Genomic DNA, 18,238 nt, shown 5'->3' on the forward strand with positions numbered 1-18,238 from the left:
TCCTAAAACACAGTGTATTAAAAACATAGCGTGCCTCAATTCGGGTGTGACGTTTCCTCATTAGATGTGGTCACCCTTAGGTGACGTTGGCCTGCTCGGGGCCTCACGTGGAGGAGCACGACACCCCTGACCTGGTTGGTGGTGTTAACTCGACCCTTGGTTGAGATGTCGCCTGATTCCCATGTGGTGTGGTTACTCCCTCTGCACCCCGCTACTCATAAACTGTAAAGAGACGCTTTGAGACCCTGCTGATATCTCGCCCCTCATCACAACGTCCCCCTGGGTTTTGTATCTACGACAGATACAGGCTGCCCTCCTGTACGCGCCCCTCTGCCACCTTCGTTTCTCCAGGTGGGGCACCAGCCCGGAGCAGGTGGTGGCCTCGTGCACAGTCCTGCTGGGGCTTCTCGCCTGGCCGGTACCCAGCCTTCCTGATGTGACCCCGTTCACCTCCCGCACTCGCAGCCCGTGTCTTGTCTGGGCAGCCAGACCCTCTTTTGGAGAGCCCTCTCACTTCCTGTCCCATCTCGCTTCCTCACTGCGGCCACTGAAGCTGCAGGCCGGGTCAAGGGACCATAACGTCCCGTCCCCCAGGGTGGGTCCCTCGCGGGCCTCAGAGTCTGGGGTGGTGAAACCTCGCCGGCGAGGCCGCAGTGGGCTCAGGAGGAACCTGTGCAGTTGGGGCTGCTGTTCTGAGGTCAGGACGCTGGGAAACCACAGGAAGTGAGTCGGTGCAGAGCTGATGCGCCTTCGTCCCGGGACAGGAGCTACAGGCGGGTGAGGCTGGGGGCATGTCCGCGGAGTGCGGGGAGCCCGGGCCGGAGGGGCCTCAGGGGCCGTCCCCGGGGCCAGGCGGTCTCCCCGGGGCCTCGGGCTTGGGACCGTGCGCCCCTCGGACCACATCCGCCCCTTGGAGCCTGCCCCTCTGGAGAGCTCACGCGGCCGCCGCGGTGCTGTGCTATGTCAACCTCCTGAACTACATGCACTGGTTCATCATCCCAGGTGAGGGCGGGGAGGGCGTCCCGGGCTGCACCTGCTGTCACTCACGGCTCCCGGCCACCTGCTGGCGCTGTGGACGCACGGCACCCACCGTCCAGCAAACTGTCTTCTCGTGGAGACGTCCCAGCCGCTCTCACCCCTGGAGGGGGGGCGGGCGGTTTCAGCCAGGCCCGAACCGGGGAGGGAGGCATCGAGTTCCCAATTCAGCCCCAAACGGGGTGTATGCACACAGGTGTGGTGGGTGAGGGCAGCAGGGCGAAGGCCCGGAGGCTCTGGGGGTGCCCCGTGAGGGTGTGGACGGCAGGCCGGCAGCCTGGCCCAGAATAGCCGGGCATTTCTGGGCCAGCGGGCTGTGTGCAAACCTTGCACTTTCTTACTTCCTTCTTGGAGGCCCCGGGGCTACCCTGTTCTGCCTGTTACTGGCACATTCACGGACTCATTCATTCCTTCATTCTTCCAGATTTAACCTTTTCTCTCTGCATCAAGGGCTCATTCACGACTGGCTGAAGGAACATTAACTACAGGCTTGGAGACCCGGGGGAGGGGTCGGCCTGGTGGTTCCTGAGCTCCAGAATGGCCACCTTGAGGGGCAGAGGCGGGGAGCTCGTCACCGGGACTCCTGCAAGGCAGAGGGACTCACAGGCCGGCCTGGGGGGCTCAGGGGGCGGAGCTCAGAGGATCACAGGACACAGCAGCACAGGACAGGGCAGGAGGGACGTCAGCGGGGTGGCCCCAGGACGGTGACTGAGGGCTCCGGCGGGACCCAGAGGAGGGGGCACTCGGGTTGGGTCTTGAAGGACGAGCAAATCGGCAAGACAGGGAGCCGGCAGGTGGGGGGGGGGGGGCATTGGGTGAAGGGTCAGCGTGGGCCAAGGCCCACAGGGGCCGAAGTGTGTGGTGTGGTCAGAGCTGACGAGGGGAGCGTGGGGAACTGTTCTAAAAGAGTCTTGTTGCCAGATCACGGCTCCTTGGTTGCCAGGCTGGGAGCTGGGGCTTTCTGCTGAGGCAATGGGGAGCCACGGATGATTTTTTGGGTCGGGTGCGGGGGCGGGGACTATGCTCAGATGCTCAGATTGGTGCAAACAAGACAGGGGGCCAGTCCGGGGCTAAGGGGGCTGAGGGTTTGAGTGGAGGGCCCGAGGCCGGGCAGGGGTGCAGGGCCTGGGGGCGGGTCAGTCACCGGTGTGGAGTCCTGCAGGCCTGCAGGCTGGGGAGCCCTTTCCTAGTGGGCACTTCCTCTGGCCTCAGGGACCGGACGGAGGAGGCCTGGAGAAGTGAAACCATGCGGAGAGGTGCCCGGGGCTGCTGGGGGTAGGAGGACCTGAGTGGGGCCTGTCTCTGAAGCGCTCACATGCACTGTCGTGACTGTCTGCTCATGCGTCTGGAAGAACACGCGTGTGCACACGTGTCTCTGCATGCCTATGCTCACGCATGGGTGCGCGTACCCGAGCAGGGCTGCGACCTTGCAGTCCCAGGGACTTCCGTTAACACCGTGGTCTAGGGGGGCCCGGGTGGCTCAGTCACCTGAGCATCTGACTCTTGATTCTCCGCTCAGGTGGTGACCCCAGGGTCGTGGGATCGAACCCTGCATCTGGCTCTGCGCTGAGCCTGGAGCCTGCCCTCGATTCTCTCTCCCTCTGCCCCTCTCCCCTGCTTGCGCGCTCTTTTTCTCTCTACAAATTAAAAGGAAACAAAACAGAAACAAAAATACCCACCGGTAGTCTGAGTGAGCAGCTGTGCAGCCGCGGGGAGCCTCCCGTCACTCTGACGATGATGGCATGTTGGCACGCGTGTGTGGGACACGTGGGTGCCTCTCTGTGCACGTGTCAGTGTGCGCGTGCATTCGTGTCCGAATGCGTACACACACTTGGGCCTCTGCGATATGTGCTCCCGGGCGTGTGGACGTGCTCCCCTATCTGTGTGCGCGTGTGGTTGTACGTGCGTGTGGGACAGAGAGGAAGAGAACCGTGGGCCCCGAGTCACCCCCTGTGCTGGCCCGCTGGGGCCCTGTCCCAGACGCAGGGGCAGCTGCCCTTAGAAGCCCTGCGGGCCACTCCCCATTTCCTGAGCGCTGTCCGTCTGTCCACAGGCGTGCTGCTGGACGTACAGAAGTTTTTTCAGATCAGTGATAGCTGTGCTGGTTTGCTTCAGACAGGTAAGGGGTGAGTCCCTGGTGGTGCTGGGGCCCTGGGCTCATGCTGGGGAGGGGCCTAGTTCCAGCTGCTGGGAAATGGGGGCCAGGCTGAGCCCCGCTGAGTCCCCCCGGCACAAAGGAGGGGACGCTGAGGAAGGGTGGTGCTGGGCGCGAGGGCAGTGTGGGTAGGAGAAGGGAGGAGGTAGGCCCGGTGCCTGAGCGGAGCCTTCGGGTTTGAGCGGAGGCACTGCAGGAGCGGGGAGGACGGCTGGAGGAGGCCCCTGAGCTTCAGATCATGACTGCGGCGTGCTCTCTTGTGCCTATGTAGCCCGGCTGGGGCCAGAGACAGGCTGGGGTTGAGAAATCCCGACACGTGCTTTCCCCTGTGGGCCTGAAGAATCTGGCCCCCGGAACTCAGACAGACAGACAGACATACTTCCCACATGTGTTCAGATGGGGTTTGGGCCCACGGGGCCTACAGTCCAGGGGTGGGGACCAGACACACCTTCCATCCACAGTGACACACACGTGTCCCCATGGGCACATTCACTGTCACCACACCGGATACGCACGTGTGCACACACCCAGCATGTAACCAGCACCCGCGTGCCCCTCTCTGTGGCCCCTCCTTCCCCCAACAGTCTTGCGACAAGTGGGACCCCTGGGGATACACAAAAGCTTTTCAGGGGCTACACGGGCAGAGTTGGGAGAGAATCCACTTACAGACCCTCAAGCCTGTGTTTTTCTTTCCTAAAATGGACCTGCCTGAGAGAAAGCTCCTGGTTCCTCTTTCCCACCTCACCCCTCCAAGCAGGAAAATGTCCCTCTTCCCTATTCTGTGTTTCTTCTACGCCCAGCCCTGGGGTGTGGAAGCCTCCAGGGTGCCATGCAGACGGGACCCTTCACAGACGCTGGGCTCCCGTGCGAGGCTCTGGGAACATAGCAGAGACGGTGTCAGTACGAACCCAGTGGGGGTGTTTCCTCCAGGCCACAGACCCGTGGCCAAGTGCCAAGCCTTGTCTGTCTTCCTGCTGGCGTGACAGTCTACTATTTATCTCTAATTTAGAATTCAGAAGCAAGATGTTGTCTCAGGGATGGGTGTCAACACATTTATTTCAGATATCTTTGAAATATTTAGTGTCTTTCTCACAGGCGATCATCCTGATTTGTTGGATCGATTCGGCGAATAAAGACTGGTTTGCTCATTAAAGCGATGTCCGTAGATGGCAGACATGTCCCACGAATGCAATGAACGCCTCTGTGGCCCCAAGGGTTTAGGTGAAAATATCGTGTAAAAAAGTACAATAATGATGGAAATCACATCCTTAGCAATTATTTAAACTTAGGATGAGAACGTTGTAAATGTTGGCTGAAAACGCATGAAGGGGTACGTAGTTCTACAAACGTCTTTAAAAGGCACCGGAGGAAAAGAGTTAGCAGGCCACCGTGTACGTCCCAGGTCCGTTCTGACTGCTCTTGTCTCAGGGCTGAGGCTGGTGCTGGTCTCCAGTCATTTCTGTAGCCAAAGCGACACCATCTCAGCTCAATACCAGCAACTTCTAGGTTAAACAGATAATGGGAGGTGAGTCGGTATTTGCCCCCCTGGTCCTCTCCCTGGTGAACAGGATTATTACTACAAAGCGCTGATAAATGAGATGCATGGAAGGAGTTTGTGCAGGTGAGGGAGAGGGGCAGAGAGAGAGAGAGAGAGAGAGAGAGAAAGTACGTGTGTGTACGTGTGTGAGTGGGTAGAGAGGATGTGCGTGTGCCTGGGGGGGTGCCTGGGGGTGTGTGAAGGGAGGCTCAACTCTGCAGAAGCAGCCCAAAGGGTATGTGGAGAAGGCAGTGGGGTTGATGACCAGATGACCAGGCTGTCTCCGGGGACCTCGGGTGAGTCTTCGCCTTTTTCTGGGTTGTCGTGAAATGGCCGGAGACCCACCCTGTGTCTGCAGAAGGGAGGGAGCCCCTGACTCAGCCGTGGCTGAGCTGTAAGAGTGGGGCAGAGGGTGGGGGTTAGCAGTGGTCAGACCCCCTCCCCTTCCAAAGGGACAGACTGGCTGTTGGAGTTAATTCGTTGATTAATAATATTTAATGATGTGGCCTTTACCATGTGCCCGACACTATCTCAAGTGTTTTGTGATATTAACTCATTTAATCTTTACAACAAACCCACGAGGCAGGCATTGTTATTATGCCCATTTTATGCATGCCGAACCTGAGGCACAGAGAGGCTATGGGGCTTGCTGAAGGTCACACAGCTGGGATCAAATCCAGGCAGCTTCCTGTGGAGTCCTTCTCTTAACCCACTGCTCTTTCATCGCTCCTATTTGTCACAGAAGTCATTTGATGCTACAGGAGCAAAGGAGTGTGTGTGTGTGTGTGTGTGTGTGTGAGAGAGAGAGAGAGAGAGAGAGAGAGAGAGAGCGTGCCTTCCTTTGGGGGCAAGGTTCTCCATTTCAGGGCATCTGTGGGTTTAAGGTGTTTAGATCTTATAAAGGATCCCTGCCCCAAATCTCATAAAAGTATTAGAACTTTTGGGGAAGTATTTTTATAACCTTTGGGTAGAGAAGAGATGCGTTAAGGAGACAAGAAACACCACACCGGGAGTATTGACACATTTGAGGACACCAAGGTAAAGAAGGTAAACTCGACATGATTGAAACTATAAATGCAGTTAGTAACAACAATGGATGACATTTATTAGGCATTAACATAAAGCTAGTCACTGCCTTTTTTATATGCTTAACTTCATTGAACCTTCTACAGGAAGCACAATGCTATCTCATTATATAGTTGATTCGAGGGGCACAGAAGAGTTAAGGAATTTGCCCAAGGTCACACAGCTAAGCAGTCATTGGGTCAGGATGTGAGCCCAGAATTTGCATTTTAAATCCTTAAACGTAAAGGCCTGGGAGAAATTGTTTGCAATTCCCACAAGGGCCCAAGAGAGAAACGGGCAGAAGGTGTGAGCACAGGAACTGACATAAGGACAATGCAGATTAAAACATCAGCGAGACACCGTCTGTGCCTCAACCATTAAGAGGAACAAAGTGACTGATCATATCAAGGGAGCTGAGAGATACGCGCTTCTGCACGAGTGTAAACGGATACAGCCTTTTTGGAGGCCTATTTTGGAGGTAGCTATTAAAATTCTAAATGTCCCTGGCACCAAAGACCATTCTCTGTGGAGTATTAGGTCGAACCATTTTAAATTGCCTCATTTTTTGTAGGTCAAAACTGGCCTAATTTCTGCAACCGCGCACGGCTCCACCCAATACCAGAGCGGGTGGGGCGGAGTGGGAGGGGCTGGGACGAGTCTGGACGCTCATTAGGCTCAGGCAATGTCGATCACGAGCGCTCAGCGAATGCGGACCCAGGCATGGGGCGGGGCCTCGGGCGGAGGCGGGTCCGGACGCCGCGCTCACCTGCGGCCGCGGACACGCCCCCCCCCCTCGGAGGGTGGAGACGGTTTCAGGTGAGGGACGCGAGCGGCGAGGGTGCAGAGTCGTGCGAAAACGCGGCAGTTTCTTTGTCTTCGCAGAGTAGCGAACGCGTTCGTTAACCCAGTCTCCCAATTCAGAAGGGTTTACTTTAAAAAAATGGAACAAATACAACTGACGGTGTCAGGGGAATGTTCTGCCTGCTTAGGAAAACCAGGCCCTTTTCCAGCCTCCGGGAACGACTGCACTCATTCTTAACCCTGCAGGTCTGCACCGCAGGCCCGGGCAGGCCTCCCTTGCCTCCCGCCCCCAGCAGGGGTGTGACGGCAAAATCAGACCTGGCCCAGCCAGGCAAGGGGACGGACAGCTCCGCAGAGACGCGGGGCCTGGCGTGCACCGAGCGCTGGCGGCTCGGGGGACGCTCAGAGGGGTGGCGTTAGTAACCCCAGGCTGCACAGCGAGCCTGCAGCAGAGCCGGGATTTGAGCCGGCCCAGCTCCCTCCACCCCCTTCCCAGTTCCCCTGACTCGGGGCCGTGGGTCCTGTGGCCTCCACCCACTGCCAGGGTGCCAGCTTTGCCGCACCTGAGCCAGGCCCCTTCTGCGGGCCCGCAGGCCCGTCTGCGCGCCCACCACCACGGGGGAATGCATGGGGCCCCGGCCTGTCCCCTCCAGTCTTCATAGGTTGCCTGCTGCTGTCTGCACCTGTGTTTGGCTACCTGGGCGACCGACACAGCCGCAAAGCTACGCTGAGCATTGGGATCCTGCTCTGGTCAGGGGCGGGCCTCTCCAGCTCCTTCATTTCCCCCCAGGTGGGTGCCCTCATCCCTGCAAGGCGCCCTGGACCTGCCCTCCCCCCCCCCCCCCCACCTGCTCCTTCCCGTTAAAACATGGGTGGCCTCCAGGCTGGCTGCAGGGGCGCCATCCAGGGCCGAGAGAGGACCCCCTTAGACTCTCTCAGCGGGAGACTTCCTCCCCTGCGCCTCCCGCTGCTGCCTGTGGGGGGCGGGTGGAGGTGACAGCCACTGTCTGGGGGCCCAGAAAAAGGGCTCCCCTGGGCGGTGGGAGAGTGGGTGGGGAGGCCGCGGCTGCAGGCGCCAGCAGGGGGCACCCGTGTGATGTGGAGACCTGGGCTGGGCTGGTAGCTAGGCGTCTTTGAGCCCAGATCCCCTCCTCCACCCCGGGGGGGGGGGGGGGTGGGGGCTCCTGTCACCAGGACCTGGGGCCTCGGACACACACTCGCTCAGGTCCCTCACCCCGAGGGTGATCCTGGGGCTCACTGGGGTCTTGCGCCTGCCTGCCCAGTATTCCTGGCTGTTCTTCCTGTCCCGGGGAGTCGTGGGCACCGGCTCAGCCAGCTACTCCACCATCGCACCCACAATTCTGGGCGACCTCTTTGTGAGGGACCAGCGGACCCGGGTGCTGGCCATCTTCTACATCTTTATCCCTGTCGGAAGGTTGGTGCCACCCAGGACCCGCTTCCCCAGGCGGTAAACTGAGGCCCAAAGGAGCCAGAATAGTCTGGGCTGGGGTAGGAGGGCATCAGACCAGGAGGGCTCCTTCCTCGCTTTGTCCCTTTACCACTCTGGGCCTCGGTTTCCTCATCTGTAAAGGGGGGGCAAGAACACTGGCTGATGGGCTGTGTTCGAGGGAATCAAGATGCCTCCTACCCCGTAGGACGCTTGGGAAGGCCTGCTTGGGGAAGCGTGTGGGGCCGGGGCGGGCTCCCCTGGGTGGGGGAGGTCAGAGTGGATTTGCAGTCGGGCCCAAGAGCTCTGAGCCAGGTTTCCTGGCATTGCCTGACTCAGGCAGGGCTGAGCCTTGGGTCCTTGGATAGGGAGGCAGGGGCAGTGGTGCTGGAGACGGGCCTGAAGCCAGAGGTCACCGGTGACTTGACCAAGGGCAGTGGACATCTGGGCCTCATGTGGCTCACTTTTCCTGTGACAGGGCTGTGAGCAGCAGAGAGCCAGCCCCTTGGGGTGGGGCGCCCCAGCTCAGGCTGGCCTTGCAGCCTTGGGCTCAGGCTGGGCCTCCCCCACTGCCCATCCCCTTGCCCTTCCCCCCTCACTCCCGTTCCCCTCCCCACCACTGCCCATCCCCTTGCCCCTCCCCCTCACTGCCCATCCCCTCCCCCCCACTGCCCCGCCCCCCCCTCACTGCCCACCCCCTTGTCCATCCTCTGTCGCAGTGGTCTGGGCTACATGCTGGGCTCGGCCGTGTTGCAGCTGACCGGGAACTGGCGCTGGGCCCTCCGAGTGAGTCCAGCCTCCTGTTCTTCCTCTGATCCCCCTGGGCAGGCAGGGACTTTCCAGCCTCCAGTGGCCTTCGCCACTTGGCACGGTAGCTGGCGCCGTGGGGGGTGGTCAGACGTTGGCAGCTTCGGACGTTTGACAGAACGTGAACTGTGGAGGTCACGGCCCTGGATTCAGATGCTGGCTGCTGGGTCTGCTCAGGACGCGAGCTCAAGCAAGTGGCTTGCAGAGCGGGGGCAGTACGTGCTGCCTCCTGGAACCTCAGAGGTGGACAGACAAGGGTGGGGACATCCCAGGGCAGAAGTGGCCTGGCAGGTGGAGGCGGCGAGAACCCCAGTCGGTGCCAGTCCTCAGCCACGTGGGCTCACGGACCCCAAGAGAGCAATCACTGAACAGACCGTGTGGAGGGAAGTCCCAGGGGGACCCTACTCCCCAGAGAGGCTGCATTCCCAGGGGTGAGGGGCAGTCAGGAAACGAGCCCCCTGCCCCACCCCTCCCAGGGCACAGAGGCTCCCGGAGCCTGGGCCACATGGTTCAGCCACGTGCAGGATCTCCTGGGTCGCAGGGGTGTATGTGTGGCCCTGAGATCCTGGGTCCTCCGTGCCCAGGTCATGCCCTGCCTGGAAGCCGTAGCCCTGGTCCTGCTTATCGTGCTGGTTCCAGACCCTCCCCGGGGAGCTGCTGAGAAGCAGGAGGAGGTGGCCATGGGGGGCCCGAGGAGCAGCTGGTGGGAGGACGTCAGATACCTGGGGAGAAAGTGAGTGTCCCTGCTCCTCCCTGCACGTCACCAAAAATCCTGTCTGCCCTAGCATTGCTGACCTGCCTCTCTCCGCCTCCAGGGAGCCCTCCGTGACTGTCCCGATGTTCACAGCCTTCTTCCTCCTCTGAGCTCCCACTCACCAACTTAGGTGCCCCTCCCGCAGTTGGAGGCCCCCTGCGCCTGCCTGCCTGCCTGTGACAGAATGGGGACCGGAAGGGAGGGAGGGAGGCAGAGTGAGCTCTGCCAGGGCCTTATCCCCGAGTGACCTGAGACTTGGAACCTCACTCCCCTCATTTATTCAGCGGACATAATTCTCCCCGGGTTGCCGGGAGGATGCTGGGAGTTAATCACTCACCTCTGCAAACCTCGTGGGAGTGCGTCCATCCTCTTTCTGTTCCAGGCATGGGCGGGGAGGCGGCCCCAGTCAACTGCACTCCCGGCCTCATGACTTACTGGAATGTGGGGTGCGGACAGGCCCCGGCTCTCGCTCTCTTTGATACAGAGCCATGCGACTGGCGGGGGGGGGGGGGGGTGGCGCTGGGAGGAAGGTGGGGGCAGGGGGCGGCTTCCTGGAGAACGTGCTGTTGGGTTTGGGCCTTCCTGGACGGGGAGAGCTGGTCCTGCAGAGAGGAGGGGGGAAGGCCCAGCGAGAATGGGGGTGTGGCGGGGGCTGTGGCGGGGAGGGTCCGGAGCCTGGGTGACCTGGGAGGGCAGTGACAGGAGCAGAGGGGCCCTGCGGCCACGGCCCTTTCTGGGGGTGTCAGCCAGGGCGCTTTCTCTTGCAGCTGGAGCTTTGTGTGGTCCACCCTTGGGGTGACCGCCGTCGCCTTTGTGACAGGAGCTCTGGGCTTCTGGGCCCCCAGATTTCTGTTCGAGGCCCGTGTGGTGCATGGACTGCAGTGCCCTTGCCTCCAGGAGCCGTGCAACAGCCAGGACAGGTGAGGGGGTGCTGGGAGCCCTGGGCGGGCACGTGCCCCGGGACCTGGGGCCTTGCTGGCAGACTGCAGGCCAGGTTCCCACTCTGGCTGAGCTCCTGTACCTCCGGGCGGCCGTAGGTGGCAGCCTCGTCCCCTCTGGGCCCCAGTCTCCCTGCTCTTGAGCCACTGTGGGGGTCCGGGAGGCACTTGGCAGGCGGGTGAGGCTTCTGCAGGGTCTGTGGGGCGATGCTTCCGTCTCGGTCTCCTTGGCCTCCTCTCTGGGGACACAGAGAGAGCTCCTTGTGATTTCCGGAATGCCCCATGCCCGAGCTGGGCCCTCTGCCCGTAGGTCCCCTTCTGTCTTCCCATCGTTACTTCTTAACCTTTAACGTTAGCTGAGCATTTTACGTGAAGAATCCTCAGAGGTGTTGTAATAACAAACCCGATTAGTCCTGTTGCAAATGAGGAGACAGAAGTTCAGAAAATTAAGTGACTTGTCCCAGCAGCACGTGGCGGAGGCAGGTTCAAGCCCCTCGGACTCCAGAGCTGGTGGTCTTAGCGCCACGTCCTGTCGCCTCTGGAGACGCCGGTTCCTGCTGGACTTGAACATCTGCGCACCTCTCTGGGGGCGCTTCCTGGAGCACCGCGGGGGCCGGGAGGAGGCAGCAGTGATGAGTGAATGCGTGGACCACACAGATTGTGATGCTGGCCTTGCAGCTACAGCCAGACTGTCACCTCCCTGGAGACAAAGACTGGGCCCTAAAAGTCCCGCAGCAGCTTGAAAACATGGGACACGGGACTCACTTGTGTGTCTAGCGTTCAGTGGCTGTGTGTCCCTGGGCAAGCGAGTCCCTTTGTCAGAGAGCCTGAGGCCCCGCGTCCAGATGGTTGCACTGGGCCACGTGCCCTCCCAGGGTCCAGGGAATGGTCCTTCCTGCCTCGTCACCTCCGGGGGCTGCTGGTGTCCCTTGGCTTGTGGCCGCGTCCACAGTCTCCACAGCTGTGGTCACGTTGCCTTCTCCTGTTGTGTCTCACGTCTCCCTCCGCTTCCCTCTTACAGAGATGCTGGTGATTAAATGGAGGGCCTCGGTTAATGGGTGCTAATCTCCCCTTCTCAAGACCCTTAATGCAATCACCTCTGTAAAGGTTCCAGAGATTAGGGCATAGACATCTTGGGGGGCATTACTCAGCCTGCCACAGGGTAGGTAGAAGGTCCTGGTGTTGGGGTTCTGCATGGACCTCAGCTATTAACACACCCTCTGCGGTTAGGGTAGGCCCCACGGTGAGGGTGCGTCGAGGGAGGGAAGCTTCAGGACAAGGATGCTGGCTTAGCCCCTGGGAGAACTTCCAACACTCAGAGCTGGCCCCTGTGGAAGGGGCTGTATGGTGGTAGTGAGCTTCCCGCCCCTCAGGGCATGTAAGTGGGAGTTGGACAGCTGCTTGCCACGGCTATTGTACAGAGGGTCAGTGTGGAACTTGCAGGACGTTAAGGACCCTCTTGGCTCTGAGAGTCCGATTCTGGGAAGGTCTTGTGGGTTGGGGGTAGCTTGGCGGCTGGGCCTGTCCTCTGGCCACACCTCCTGTGTGGGGGCCAGTGGAGGGCCCTGTCTGAATAATGAATCCTAAGTCTCAGGAAGGTCTCCAGAATCTTCCAGGGCCAGCTCAGACCCGGACTCCAAGGTAGACAGCATTCTTCCAGGATTCGGGGTCACTCGACTGGCATGAGCCAGAACCTTGTGCAGCTTGTAGCCTGGGAAGGGTCGCTGGGCACCTTTAAGCTGCCTAAGGCCAACACGTGCTTTGTCAGGAGGTCCTGGCTGTGCCAGTGAAGGGCTGTGTGACCTGGGGCAGGTCCCTGCCCTCTCTGGGCCCTACACTCCCTCCTGTTCACCAAGGGGGTGGGGCAGGGGGATTAGCCCACCGTCCTCAGCCTGTGGGATATTTCACAGAAGCTGTTTAGAGGAAAGGCGGTTTTGGGGAGACTCGGTTTGGGGAGAGTCGGTTTGGGGAGACTGTCAGTAAGCACAGTCTCGCACCTGTCGTGTTGCATCTTGGTGAACGGTCATCACCCCGCCATACCGGAGGCCATCTGCGCACTTCTGGAAATGCTTGGGCCAGGAGGGGGTGCTGGCGGCGGGAGGGGGTGGGTGGGGCAGTGGTGCTCCAGGCCAGGGGGGCCGGAAGATGGGTGAGTCCGGAGAACCCACAGTCATTTGTGCAGAGGTGGGGGTGGAGAGAGAAGGGCAAGATGCCACACGGGCAGCAGGGGCCGGTCCGCAGAGCTGGCCCGAGGACAACGGGAGGCCACCGAGCGCTGGAGAGGCCCCGACTACACCCATGGTTCGTCTAGGTCGGCGTCCCTTGAACCCCTTTAAAAGGAGGCTGGGCGGGGGGGCAGGTGGGCATTGAGATCCTGGCTCTGCTGCTGCATTAGCTGAGTGACCTTGCCTTATCCTTCCTCCACCTTGCCCCCTGCGGCTGTCTGCCCAGAAGTTCTGGGACTGTCTCTTGTACTCCAGGCTCTGTGTTGCTAGCGTAGTCGGGAGATTAAGGCACACCTGGTTTGTGTCCTCCAGGAATCAGCAGGCTAGTGAATGACCTTGATGGTAGAAACACAGAAGCGGATCTGGGAAGTGAAGGGAGTGAAGGAATCAGCAAGGGGACAGAGGAAGGCATCTCCAAAGAGGGGATCTTGTGATGGGTCTTGACGGATGAGTAGGAGTTCAGTAGGTGGGAAAACTAGTGAGGAGTGTCCGGATGTAGGAATAAAAGTATGAGGTGGGGACAAGAGCCCATCTGGGGGCAGAGGTTGGAGCTGGGGGATGGGGTTGAGGTCAGCCAGGGTCAGACCACGGAGGGCCACACGGGCCGCGATGAGTTGGCACCAAATCCAGTGGTGTCTGAGAGCTGGTGGGGAGTTTTAGGCAGGGGGTGGGCACTCTGTATTATTATTTTTTCAAACCTGTATTTTAGAAAGCACCCTCTGGGGACCTGCTTTGAATTCGGTCTGAGGAACCCTTCCCCAGGCAGCAGGTGCAGGAGGGGGTCAGGTGTAGGGGAAGCGGGTCCGGGAGTAGGGACAGGGAGTGCAGTTAGGAGGGGCTGTTTGAGCAGTGAGGCCTGCTGGGGCAGCCACCCTGGTGGCCAGTGACCTCCCCAGGACGAGGCAGGAAGGAAAATGGAGGGAGGGGCCCTGAGGACCCAGGAGCATTGGTAGGAGGGAGGGGGGAGGGCCCACAGCCACACTCCCTGTCGGTACCCGATCACGCACTCGGGGCAGGGGCTGAACCCCAGGACAGGTCTACCCCCACCTGGCCGAGTAACCCTGCTCTGCTCTTTCCCATCAGCCTGATTTTTGGGGCGCTGACTGTCGTGACTGGCATCATTGGAGTTGTCCTGGGAGCAGAGGCTTCCAGGAGGTACAAGAAAGTCAACCCTCGGGCCGAGCCCCTCCTCTGCGCCGGCAGCCTTCTGGTCGCAGCCCCCTGCCTCTACCTGGCTCTCATCCTGGCCCCGACCACGTTCCTGGCCTCCTATGTAAGTGAGTGCCCGCTGGTGGTGTGGGTGGGTGCTGCTTGTTCGCGTGGGCTGACGCCGGGCCAGGTTTTACGTACATTATGTTTATCACTCCGTCCAGGGACAGCCTGCTACCCCCATTTTACAGATGCGTAAACTGAGGCTTACCCAGAGTGGCACCGCTAGGGAGGAACAGAACTGGGGTTTGAGCCTGAGCCTTTCTGGCTCTGAGCTGCTGGTGAAGGCTCTGATGGGAGACGGTGGGACGCATTTGTTCCTCGGATGTGCTGTGAGAGCCAGGAGAGATGGGGTGACAGGTGAGGGGAGTGAAGCCCAGATTGGCCATGGCCCGTGCCGACGCCGCTGTAAAGGCAGCAATCGGATGCTCTCTCGTCTTCCGGGCTCTATTCCGTCATACCCCTCCGTGTGCCCCACCCTGTGGCCGTGCCAGTGATGAGCTCACACCTGCCGGCCTTTGCTGTGCCCGTCCCTCTGCAGGGGCACGGTTCCCCCTTGAGCTCCTTCTGCAAGGCCCAGCTCAAACGTTGTGCCTCCAGAAGCCTTTCCAGACCGTCCCGTGCTCCCGTCAGAATTCACTGTTCCCGCTTGGGTTCCATGCATGTTTGGGTCCCTCGGGCACCGTGGTGTATGGGTGGGGCTGTATGCACACCCCCTGCTCCCCAAAGCCCCAGCCCTGATGGTCTCACCAGCGGGAAAGGGCCAGTGATTCTGGGAAGCTGGTGCCAGCCTAGCCCCAGCCAGATGGGCTCCCCTCCCCTCCTCTCCCGTCCCAAGGCCCTGGGGACCCCACCGTGGACACAGGTGCCCCTGCACACGCCCGTGGGCTTCACCGAGCACACTGAGACCAGAACTACCCACGCCCAGAGCCCACTGTCACACCCGCGAACTGGAAAGTCAACACGTTGGTCCTGCTTCCAAACAGTGTCTGTCCAGGCCCAGATATTGCACTGGGGCGAGAGGGAGCTGCGGTCCGTTTGCTTCTTCTCGGTCCACCTCTGCCCTGGTCCCTGGCCCCGCTCCGGGCTGGGCAGGCGGGAAGGACGGCCTGAAATGGGGCACGTGTTACCGTGCCCGGAGTGGGTTTTCCCCGAGTGTCTGTGTCCTCCTGGTGCCAGCTTCCAGATGCTGGCTGACCAGCACGGGTCGCTCTCTTGGGGGCACTTTTTGGAGCCCCGGCATTTGCAACATCCAATTACTGCTGCAGGTCGTCTTCCAAGGCGTCCCTCCTCTCGGCTCAGCTGGTCCTGCTGGACCCACCACCGGGGCTCCCCTCTCGTGACCCTCAGGCCTGCCTCCTCTGCCTGGCGTCTGTCGGACCCTGGATGCCCTGGGGAGGGGCTCGGGGCCTGCATCCTCGTGCCCCTGGGTGACACGAACGGGTGCCCCCACGGTGCCCTGTGTGAGCTCCACTCAGGCGGCCCCAGCACTCCGCTGGCTCGTGTCCTCTGTCTGTGGCTGGGTCGCTCGGAGCCCCTCGCCAGCTCTCCTACTCTTCAGGTTAACCCTCCCCAGCCCACGCCTGCAGCCTTCCCTCTAGAAGCCAGGGGAAGGGGGCCATACAGGGCTGTCGTTTCTCTCCCCAGGTCCTGAGGGAGGGGATGGCGTGTCTCTGAAGGTCTGGGTGGGCTTCTGCCGAAATTCCCGGAGGACAGACGGGTCCTGTTAGCGCTGCTAACAGTGGGGGAAGGGCTTTCTCACCCCCACTTACAGATTGGGAGACTGAGGCCCAGAGACAGAACACAGATAGTGGGACAGACAGAGCTGAGAGCCAGCCCATAGTCTGTGTCCTTCATGCCCTGCTGACTCTTGTCGCTCCCGTGGGGGAGGAACGGAGCCCGGCATACAGTAGGTGCTAATAAGTGCCTAGATGCTTACTGGCATCCGGGCCGAGGGAGCAGCTCCCTGAGTGGGGCCAGAGTCTCGGCTGCTGGGGCTCAGCGGGCCTGACCTTGCAGGCAGATGGAGGTCTGTCAAAGGCCGTCCCTGCATCGGCTGGGGCCCAGTCCCCTGCCAGTTCTGCTTCTGCCACCGTCCTGTTTGGCTCTGGGAGGCGGCTCCTTGGCTGTGTTTAGGGGACACAGCTGTCTCCCCCTCTGCAGCCTGGCGTATCTCCAGGGCTGGATGGCTCGTCTAGAAGTGACATTGCGTCCCGGCTGACAGAGTGGAAGAAACTCTTCTCTGGGCCTGCCGCAGGGGTGAGGGGCTGCGGGCCGGATGGTGGGCAGGCCGGGGGCGCGTCCCTCCGATGCTGGGAGGCTGCTCCCTCCGTGACTCGTGTGTGGGCCTGGCGTGGGACCCAGCGGCACCAAGCCAGCAGCCAGGCTCCCGCCTTCCAGGAGCAGCGTGGAACCTTCCGGGCCTCCTGAGCAGAAGCCCTTCCATGGCTCCGTCTGTGCCTCTAACTAACGTTCCGGCTTGAGATTCGGGCCCTCTGCCTGGCACGGCTCCTGCCGTCTGTCTGTGGGACCGGTGCCAGGAGCCCCTTCCTGGTCTGTTCACCTGCCCACTGCCAGAGACACCGTGGACCTTCCGGGGCCCCTGGCGCCTCTGGAACTGAGCCCAGCTCCTCTCGGGGGGCTCGAAGCCCCTCATGACTCCCTTGACCAGCCATGTCCCCTGCAGTGCTGACGCCAGGGCCCCTCCTGGTCCCCACGTCTGTCCGGCCGACCCTCCCTTGGCTCCCTCCGCACCCCTCCTCCATGGAGCCCTCCGGAATTGCTGGGCTCCACCTGCCCCCCACTCCCACCCTCCTGCTCTCTGTGAGGTCTTCTTTAGGCCACAGTTACTTATGCTCTGACCCCTGTCCCAGCCCAGGGGCCCGGGGGGTCCCACCTTCCTCAGCTCTCGGCCTGAAACACAGCGCCAGGTACTTGGGGGGGGGGGGGTCACCGCTTGCTGAGTGGATGGCTACATCACCAGCCACCCGAAACATTCATTTGTTTTTCTATTAATTTTTTTTTTAATGTTTATTTATTATTTTGACAGAAAGAGAGAGACAGAGTGCAAGCAGGGGAGGGGCAGAGAGAGAGGGAGACACAGAATCTGAAACAGGCTCCAGGCTCTGAGCTGTCAGCACGGAGCCCGATGCGGGGCTCGAACCCACGAACCGTGAGATCGTGACCTGAGCCGAAGTCGGACGCTCAACCGACTGAGCCCCCCAGGCGCCCCAAATGTTTATTTATTCCTGAGAGAGTGAGAACGAGTGGGGGAGGGGCAGAGAGCGGGTCCAGCTTTTGCGGAGGGTGGGGGGGTTTGCACTGAGGAGGGGGCATCTGGCTCCTGTTTTCTGCGTCTGTGGACACGACCGTGTGGTTTGTCCTTCATCAAATCTGCTTCAGCGCACCGACTGCCGCGTGTTCACGAGGAATGTGGTCTTTGCGGTTTTGGCATCAGGATAACGGCCCCGAGGAACGTGTTGACACATGCTTCTTCCTCTTTGATTTTCTGGAAGAGTTTGGGAAGGACTTGCGTTCGTTCATCTTTAGACATTTTTAGAATTCACCAGTGAAGCCATATGGTTCTGGGCTTTTTGTTGTGGGAAGTTTTCTGATCACTGACTCAATATTTACTTGTTATAGATCAGTTAAGGCTTTTGATTTCCTTTTATGTCATTTTTGATAGTTGGCGGCTTTCCGAGAATCTGTGCCTTTGTCTAGGTGTCTGGTTTGTTGGGGTATAGTTGTGCCTGGTATATTCCCTTTTCCCCTCTCGGCTCCCTGAGGTTGGCGGGACGTGCCTTTTCCGTTGCTGGTTTTGGGGACCCGAGTGTTCTGTGCTTTCCTCCTGGTCGGTGTCGCGAAAGCCTCATCCATTTTGCTGCCAGCTTTGTTGTATTGATTTTCTCTATTGTTCTGTTATCGGCCCATGTTCGGTGGAATCAGTCCGGCTTCTGTGGTCATAGGCGTGGGTGGGGCTAGACCCCTGCCCCCATCCAGGTGACGCGGGGTGTGGGCTCGAGCCGCTGCCGTGGAGGCGGAAGAAGCGGGTGGATCCCAGGTACATCTCGGAGGAATTTCCCGATGAGTCCACGCGGGGTGTGAGAGAAGGGGGGGGTGCGGAGGCCTCTGAGACACTAGCCTGTGTGGCCACCACCAGGGAGAGGACCCTGGCCAGGAGCTGTGGATTTGGGGAGGGTGCAGTGACGGCAGGCCGGCATCCTGGGGGAGGGGGCTGTGGGGAGTTAGACGTGGAGTCTGGGGCC

At 60.5% G+C, this 18,238-nt stretch overlaps 1 protein-coding gene across 7 annotated transcripts in view; it reads left to right on the forward strand.

Annotated features, from left to right (window-relative positions):
* Positions 1 to 536: 536 nt before the first annotated feature.
* Positions 537 to 18,238, forward strand: part of SPNS3 (SPNS lysolipid transporter 3, sphingosine-1-phosphate (putative)) — a 34,412-nt gene continuing 16,710 nt past the window's right edge. For 3 of the 7 annotated variants that reach the window (XM_081791143.1, XM_078437945.2, XM_060647672.3), the window contains exons 1-8: positions 537 to 1,002; positions 3,089 to 3,154; positions 7,247 to 7,383; positions 7,877 to 8,028; positions 8,760 to 8,826; positions 9,432 to 9,580; positions 10,369 to 10,521; positions 13,848 to 14,037. In XM_081791143.1, the coding sequence (XP_081647269.1) occupies positions 792 to 1,002; positions 3,089 to 3,154; positions 7,247 to 7,383; positions 7,877 to 8,028; positions 8,760 to 8,826; positions 9,432 to 9,580; positions 10,369 to 10,521; positions 13,848 to 14,037 (1,125 nt within the window). In that variant the 5' untranslated portion in view covers positions 537 to 791. Of the gene's footprint in view, positions 1,003 to 3,088; positions 3,155 to 7,246; positions 7,384 to 7,876; positions 8,029 to 8,759; positions 8,827 to 9,431; positions 9,581 to 10,368; positions 10,522 to 13,847; positions 14,042 to 18,238 lie in introns of all 7 variants that reach the window. The other 4 variants (XM_081791140.1, XM_081791141.1, XM_081791142.1 and 1 more) reach the window with 4 other exon arrangements.

Source organism: Panthera onca, chromosome E1 (assembly GCF_046562875.1).
Source record: "Panthera onca isolate mPanOnc1 chromosome E1, mPanOnc1 haplotype 2, whole genome shotgun sequence".
Lineage (NCBI taxonomy): Eukaryota > Metazoa > Chordata > Mammalia > Carnivora > Felidae > Panthera > Panthera onca.